Source organism: Colossoma macropomum, unplaced genomic scaffold (assembly GCF_904425465.1).
Source record: "Colossoma macropomum unplaced genomic scaffold, Colossoma_macropomum, whole genome shotgun sequence".
NCBI classification, from domain to species: domain Eukaryota; kingdom Metazoa; phylum Chordata; class Actinopteri; order Characiformes; family Serrasalmidae; genus Colossoma; species Colossoma macropomum.
The window spans coordinates 13,370,484-13,377,818 of NW_023494791.1; the positions used below are offsets into that span (position 1 = coordinate 13,370,484).

The window sequence follows — 7,335 nt, forward strand, 5'->3', positions numbered from 1 at the left end:
TTGTACTAAATCTACAAAACAAATTGTGACATGACGTACATCACAATAAACCTGTTACGCTTCCCATTATGCACTAAGCATGGTCACAAAAAATTACGAAGTTTTGGGAAAAATTTGAGACACATGGGATGGAAATAGAGGAACGATAAAAACCACAGATCATTTGAGATTAGCATTGATGCTGTGATATTTTATTTTTCTGTGTTATTTTAATAAGACTGGCAGCCACTATCTGTGCTTAACTGAGAGTAATGCTCTTCCTCTGACATTGTTCAGTAAAAACTTGATGTTTGTCTGTTGTGATGACAGAAAGCCAGGTAATGAAAGTAAATTCTTGCAAAATTCAGAATAGTCTCTATTTCAGATGTTTTCTGATCTGAAATATGAAATACACATTAATGCTTAAGGCCTTAACAACGAGACCCACACAACACATTTTCTACTCAGTGTAAGGCCATATAGTAATCTCTGAGGTTTGTTCTATAATATTCATGGTCTGAACTACTTATCCAAATAGTTCTTAAAAAAACATTAATAAATGTTAAGGTAAATCTACTGGTATAGCCAACGTTTATAATTTAGTCTCCAGGACATAAAACTAAACTGAGAAATGTTAAAGTTTGCAAATCAGGTGTTTCAGACACACCCTAAGAGGTGTATAAAGTCAAGCACAGAGCCATTTATTCTCCACAGACATAAATTTGTAGTAGAATGGGTCGCACTAAAGACCTTAGTGACTGGGGCAATGTCATATGATGCCACCTTTGCCACAAGTCTGTTTGTGAAATTTCTGCCTTGCTGCCCACTGAACACCTTTTGAGGTGAACTGGGACATTGGTTTCAAGCCAGGCGTTTTTGTCCAAAATCAGTTCCAAAATCGTCCAAAATCAGTTCCAAAATCAGACCTCACAAAGGCTTTTTTGACTGAATGGGCACAAATTCCTACAGACACACTCCAAGATCTTGTGGAAAACCTCCCCAGAAGAGTGGAGGCTATTAGAGCTGCCAAGTAGGGCCAACTCCATTTTAATGTCCCATGGTTTCAGAAAGGGATGTCCAACAAGCTCATATACGTGTGATGGTCAGGTGTCAACATACCTTTGGCCATTTAACGTTAGTGAGTCTTGACAATCACTGTAGTCATCACAATACTTCCCCGTTTTGGCGAATGAGACAATCGGTGACTCGAGTCGCTACTGCCTAGGAGGCTGATTGGTCCAGCGGAATGTGATTGGGCTTGACGTTGACGGACACCTCCTTTGGCCAATCACGGATGTGGAGCTTGGGTTGTAAACACAGAGCAGTGACGTGGTTCGCCAATGATTCTGGGCAGCACTCAGATAAAATGCGTACGATTTTATCAGCTTTTAATACTGTGTTTGTCGTTTCAAAGGCCCCCGGGAAGCTCTGTACACGTCCGTTATGGAGTTGAATGGCTACCACTGTGATGGGGAGGGTTGTGGGGAAGCCGAAGATGAGGACACAACGGGGCCGATGCAGGTCCGCTCGGTGGTCGAGGCGCCATGTAGCTTGGCTGCTGCCGAGAGTATGGAGAAGGCTGCGGCCGGTGGACCCGCCCACAGAGAGCGGAGGATATCTAACTCGACCTCGGCGAGACAGAGGACCGACTCGCTGAGGAAAAACAGGCCGCGTAGGTGTCCCATTTTATGGCGCTAACGGGCTGCTACCTCTCACAATGAACCCGAAGCGGAGAGAGCCAGCTAATTAAACAGAGTCTGTGCTAATAAAACAGCTTCATTTAGCCGTTGTTGTAATACGCGACAATTGTGTTTTTAGTTTCTCTGGTCACATTTGTGTATTTTATCAAAGAAAAAAAAATGACAAAATAACAAGCTTGTGAATTATTTTGCCTCAGTTCAGAAAGATAACGTTAACGTTTGCTAAAGATAAAGAGAGCTAACTAGATAGCAGCTAGCTTAGCTTAGCTAGCTAACTAGCTAGCTAAGTAAATCAGACATTTATTAGCCAAATATCCGCTAACGAGCGCCCATGTTTAACTTGGATGTTAGTATGTGCACACCTAAGCCCAATGTCAGTAGTTTTAATCATCGTGTAGCAAGTGTATCTGGATTAACATACCTTAGGAAAGCCAACATTTACAATAAAATGAAATTTTAACATAGTGGAAGTGCCCAGGCAGGGCTACGCCCATGGTGTACACTCATGCATCATCATAGCTATCATTTAAATACTGTAACCTAGCTAGTTAGCCAGAGAATTGGATACAGACCATCTAATGCCATGAAACGCACTACACGTTGCATAAAGGGCCGTAATTAATGCAAATACGTAGGCAATCTAAAATAGGAAAGTCAGTTTCGTCAAAAATATACATCAGCATCACATGAATGAGTCATAAAATTATAAGGTTGTGTGATCCTTTCTAGATGTACCTCTGCAGAAGTGATATTCATGGGAAGGTGTTTGGTTTTGCCTCCAGATTTTAAATACTCAAATATCAGTCATTGGTCTGCTGCTTCAGAAGTCCCAAAAACTGTTGTCTTACAGATGTTTTGTGTCTTGTTCAGCATAATGTACAGCTTTTATACTGTCTACTTGGGATGCACAGATCATGAATTTTAATAGCCAATTCCAATTCTGATTTCTTTTCGTTAATTATTTTTGTGTTATTTTTATGAGCCCTTTCCTCTCTAGAGCTCACACTGTTTGGGGTAAATGAACACACAAAACACACATTTCCAGGTTTTTTTACTAGCCAAACTTGCAATATAAATAACATTTGCTCTTTAATGGGCCAAACTGGTATTTTTTTCATATGTAAATCAGTTGCCTTTTTAAATAAGGTAAATCAAAAAAGGGCAACACCTATCAGATATAAAAGGCAACTGGCTATTTAGCACAATGAGTCATGCATAATATGCTGACATTTTGGTACTGGTGTAGCAGCAGTGTTATTTATGGCTGTTATTTATGTCACAAAATTGCAACCCAGATCAGCCAGAATAAAAACAATTAATTTGCTGATTGCTGATTTCATATTTTGAGCAAAAATCTGCCAATTATGATCTTGACTGATTCCAATCTGTGTCTCCCTACTATACACACAGTACACATTTATGTAATATTGTGTATGTTATTGGCCCTACAGCTTTCCCATGGTTTGGCATGGATATAGGTGGTACACTGGTTAAGCTGGTCTACTTTGAGCCCAAAGACATCACAGCAGAGGAAGAGCTGGAGGAGGTTGAGAGTCTGAAAAGCATCCGTCGTTACCTCACCTCACACACAGCCTATGGCAAAACGGGCATAAGAGATGTGCATCTGGAGCTGCCAGACCTCACCTTGTGGGGCCGCAGGGGCTGTATGCACTTCATCCGCTTCCCAACCCATGAGCTCCCCGCTTTCCTGCAGATGGGCCGGGACAAACACTTTTCCAGCCTGCACACCACACTCTGCGCCACCGGCGGTGGGGCATACAAGTTTGAGGCCGACTTCCGCACAGTGCGTAGCGCGCACACACACGCACACTCTTTTGTTCTCCTATAAATGCCTACACACCTGCAGCTTAGATTGTAGCCATGTGCTTTATGTGCCAGTGCAGCTTCCTTCAATAAATTGGAACCTGCCCTGCCTCTTCTTTCTAAGATGGCAAACCTGCAGTTGCTGAAGCTGGATGAGTTGGACTGTCTGATTAAGGGTGTCCTGTACATCGACTCAGTTGTCTCAGTTGGACCTCCTGAGTGTTACTATTATGAGAACCCTACAGACCCAGAGCGCTGCCAGCAAAAAGCCTACAATCTGGAGAATCCTTACCCTCTGCTGCTGGTGAACATCGGCTCAGGGGTCAGCATTCTGGCCGTCTACTCCAAAGACAACTACAAACGTGTCACAGGCACCAGGTCAGTCAGGGCATAAAGAAGACATACAAATGAGTTATTTAAATACATAACAAAGACTATCTTAGCATCAAGTAGGATATTATCAGCATATGTGGTTATTTTTTCTTCTACTTTGCAGCTTGGGTGGTGGTACTTTCCTGGGCCTGTGCTGTTTGCTGACTGGCTGCTCCACCTTTGAAGATGCATTGGAAATGGCCTCAAAGGGGGAAAGCACTCGTGTGGACAAGCTGGTTAGAGATATCTACGGGGGTGACTATGAAAGATTTGGATTGCCAGGATGGGCAGTGGCCTCTAGGTATGTACGTTACAATGTTTCTCATAAACATACAAACTGACAACTTCCTGACTTATTTATCATACTTAAATGAGCGACAAAACAAGATTGACATATAGCGTCATTTCCTTAAATAAATGTAAAATATAATGTGAGAATGAGGGTAAGTTGTAGGATAATTAGAGGTTGGTGACATAAGAAAAACATGGCTTATTTGAACTAGATGCAAAAAATGCAAAACTGGCAGACATATGTTAGCTTGACAGTCTTGAAATAAATGTTGTTTTGTCAAAACAAACAAAATGATACAAAGCAAGCAGCTGTATTAATGATGGAGTATTCACCACAGTAAACAGAAGCGTAATACCTCATAAGCCAAATTGGGATAAGTTTTGAAATCTTGATGTTTTTGCTGTGTTACAGGGTAGCACTTTATGAGTAGTAAATGTTATTAATACAGATGTGCAATTTGTATGCGTTTCAGTTTTGGGAACATGATGTGCAAGGAGAAGAGAGATTCTGTCTCAAAAGAAGACCTGGCCAGAGCTACACTTGTTACTATAACAAACAACATTGGTTCAATCACACGCATGTGTGCACTTAACGAGGTATGGAATTCACCTGGTCATGTACTAATAAATTTCACTCTTTTTTGTTCTTCCTTTTATTTTGTCCTTACGCTGGTCTCTCAGCCTCTTTACGGTGCTGCCTTGTGGAATCTGGATCAAGCAGCATTGTACAGGGCTATGAGTGACCAGGGTCCAAGCAGCTTGTCATGGAGCAACAATTCTCCCATCTTAAACTTGGAACGTCTTAAAACATTCATACTGCACCATAGTACAGTAGACAACTCTTTACCTTGTACACAAGCCTTTATCCTGTATCCTCTAGAGCACATGTCAGACTCGAGTCCTTAAGGGCTGCAGCCCTGTAGGCTTCAGTGTTCTGCTTTATTCAACACACCAGATTCTACTCACCATCTTATTTAGCAAGACCTTTGTAGATTAATTTGGAGTGTCAGATGAGGGAAAACTCTAATATCAGCAGTCCTGTTGCCCAGAAGGGACCCAGTTTGACATGCCTGCTCTTGAGTCTGGATTACCGAAGGAACTTTGCTCAGAGGGTATGTTTTCTAATGTGTGTTTCCTATTTAGAACATTGAGAGAGTGGTGTTTGTTGGGAACTTCTTGCGGGTGAATACGTTATCCATGAAGTTGTTGGCTTATGCTTTGGACTACTGGAGTAAAGGACAACTCAAAGCTCTGTTCCTTAGACATGAGGTATGTGTTTGTGTCTGTCTTTGCTTTAAACTTATCAGCAAAGCCAGACAGTGGTTCTCAGTCTTGGTCCTGGAATACTGCCCTACATGTTGTAGCGTTTTTCCTGCTCTTACACACCCATTTCAACTCATGGTCTTATTAATTATTTCATTAGATGGATCAGATGTGATCCAAATATGGAGGGCAGTGTTGCTCTGGAACCAGGAATGAGAATCACTGCATTAGGCAAAATATGCAAAATAAATGACATCTAAGGAATGAGTGACCTTTCTGTACGTGTTTCAGGGATATTTTGGTGCTGTCGGAGCACTGTTGGAATTGTCGAATTCAGCCTGATCATCACAGATCATTGTAAACACCTCAGGTCATCGCTCCTACCAAAAATCCCAGTAACTTTGGAAGTTTACCACAGATGCCTTTAGTGACTGACCATGAGGATATGTAATCTTTATCATTAATGAAATCTAATATTTCTCCTTCATGTCCTAAGCCATGTGTAGCTTAGTCATGTCTAGCTCTGTTTGTTAGGAGATGCTGCATGTAAAACTCAGGTGTATGTTACATCCTTTGGCCATGTCTTTTGGATCTGTATGGCCAACTGCCTACATTGTGAGCTTGGTTATTAGCACTAGTCAGCAAGATTCACTTTATAGCCTTTATTCTTTAGCCACAAACAACTTTTATTGCAGTCTGTCCTAACGTTTTTTTAAAGCCATGTTAGTACAAAATGGCTTTACAAAGGAACACATGCTGTGTTATAATTGTTACACAGTTATAATACCTTGCATATGCATCAGATCAACTTATTCTCATACATCAACTCTTGAATAAGAGCTCAAAGAGACCAAGTCAGGCCAGTCAATACTTTGTTTATAGCGAGGCCCATAAATGAGACAATGTTTCATATGCTCAGAAGGCATTCATACGGACCTTTTATATTTGTAGGTTTCTTTTTCTTCAACTTCGGAATGTAAATGTTTGAGTTTGAGATACATTTACAGTTATTTTTGTTGTAGTCTTTTAAGTATGGAACACAGCCAGTTCAACCATAAGACCATTCATGCTTCTCAATTGTATATTCATTAGTTTTCCAGAAAGGGCTGTACTGTTTTTTTTTTGTTGTTTTTTTTTGTTTTTTTTTGTTTTTCTTTGTTTTTTGTTTTTTTTCCTCATCAGTACATACTAACGCACTAAATATGTTTCGACATATCACAGTGGAAACCCAAAAATAACAATATACCGATTTAAAATGTAGAGGTGAACGTTATCAAGTTTTTCTCACTGTAAACCTGTGATTTGCACCTAACTGGGGGGAAAAACACTTGTAGCTGTGTTTGATTACAGCTTTAGCTTTAATTCACGATAGATTTAAAATGTTTTCTCAAGAAGACGGTACCAGGGTTGTGGTCCAGCTGTTTGTTTCAAATTTGGTTATGATTTTACCTCACAGTGCTGATCAGCCCACTGTTGTCAGTTCCTTCATTTAATTCCTGAAACCATTGGAAAGGTTGCTTTTTGTTTTAAATTGTGCTTGATGTGATGTAAAATACAGTCTTTATACAGTCATTATACTTCAGTTATTGTTGTTATAGGTAGCCTTAAAAGTGCCTGAGTAAGAGACAATCTTGTTAGATATATTTGTCCATCTTTAGAGGTACTTAGAGTACAAACCAGAACCACCTTTGTACTTTTTTCCATGTCTGTTTTTTTTGTTTTTGTTTTTGTTTTTTTGTGTGTGTGTGTGTTTGTTTGTTTTTTTTTGTTTGTTTTGTTTGGGGTTTTTTTTGTTTTTTTGTAATAAACTTTTTAAAAATATGTTCTGGGCTCCTCATATTTACCCAGCTCTTGGGGTATGCAGTGCTGTCTTTGTGTGTAGACTGTGTACTCAATACAAACTTTA

At 40.1% G+C, this 7,335-nt stretch overlaps 1 protein-coding gene across 2 annotated transcripts; it reads left to right on the forward strand.

Annotated features, from left to right (window-relative positions):
- The first annotated feature begins 1,309 nt into the window (after positions 1–1,309).
- On the forward strand, positions 1,310–7,271 carry pank2 (pantothenate kinase 2). Of its 2 annotated transcripts, XM_036573958.1 has the most exons (7): positions 1,310–1,651; positions 3,131–3,483; positions 3,628–3,881; positions 4,000–4,176; positions 4,640–4,763; positions 5,310–5,435; positions 5,721–7,271. In XM_036573958.1, the coding sequence occupies exons 1-7, from the start codon at positions 1,423–1,425 to the stop codon at positions 5,769–5,771; spliced, it is 1,314 nt and encodes a 437-aa protein (XP_036429851.1). In that variant the 5' UTR covers positions 1,310–1,422; the 3' UTR covers positions 5,772–7,271. The 2 variants fall into 2 exon arrangements, with proteins under 2 accessions (XP_036429851.1, XP_036429850.1); XM_036573957.1 differs by lacking the exon at positions 5,721–7,271 and having other exon boundaries at positions 5,310–5,706.
- Positions 7,272–7,335: the final 64 nt, after the last annotated feature.

What these genes read in the sequence shown, in the direction of transcription:
- pank2 (XM_036573957.1), top strand. Translation starts at nt 1,423, where the DNA reads ATGGAGTTGAATGGCTACCACTGTGATGGGGAGGGTTGTGGGGAAGCC. An exon ending in TTGAGGCCGACTTCCGCACA is followed by an intron (nt 3,484 to 3,627) that starts GTGCGTAGCGCG and finishes CTTCTTTCTAAG; the next exon opens with ATGGCAAACCTGCAGTTGCT. An exon ending in GGATGGGCAGTGGCCTCTAG is followed by an intron (nt 4,177 to 4,639) that starts GTATGTACGTTA and finishes TATGCGTTTCAG; the next exon opens with TTTTGGGAACATGATGTGCA.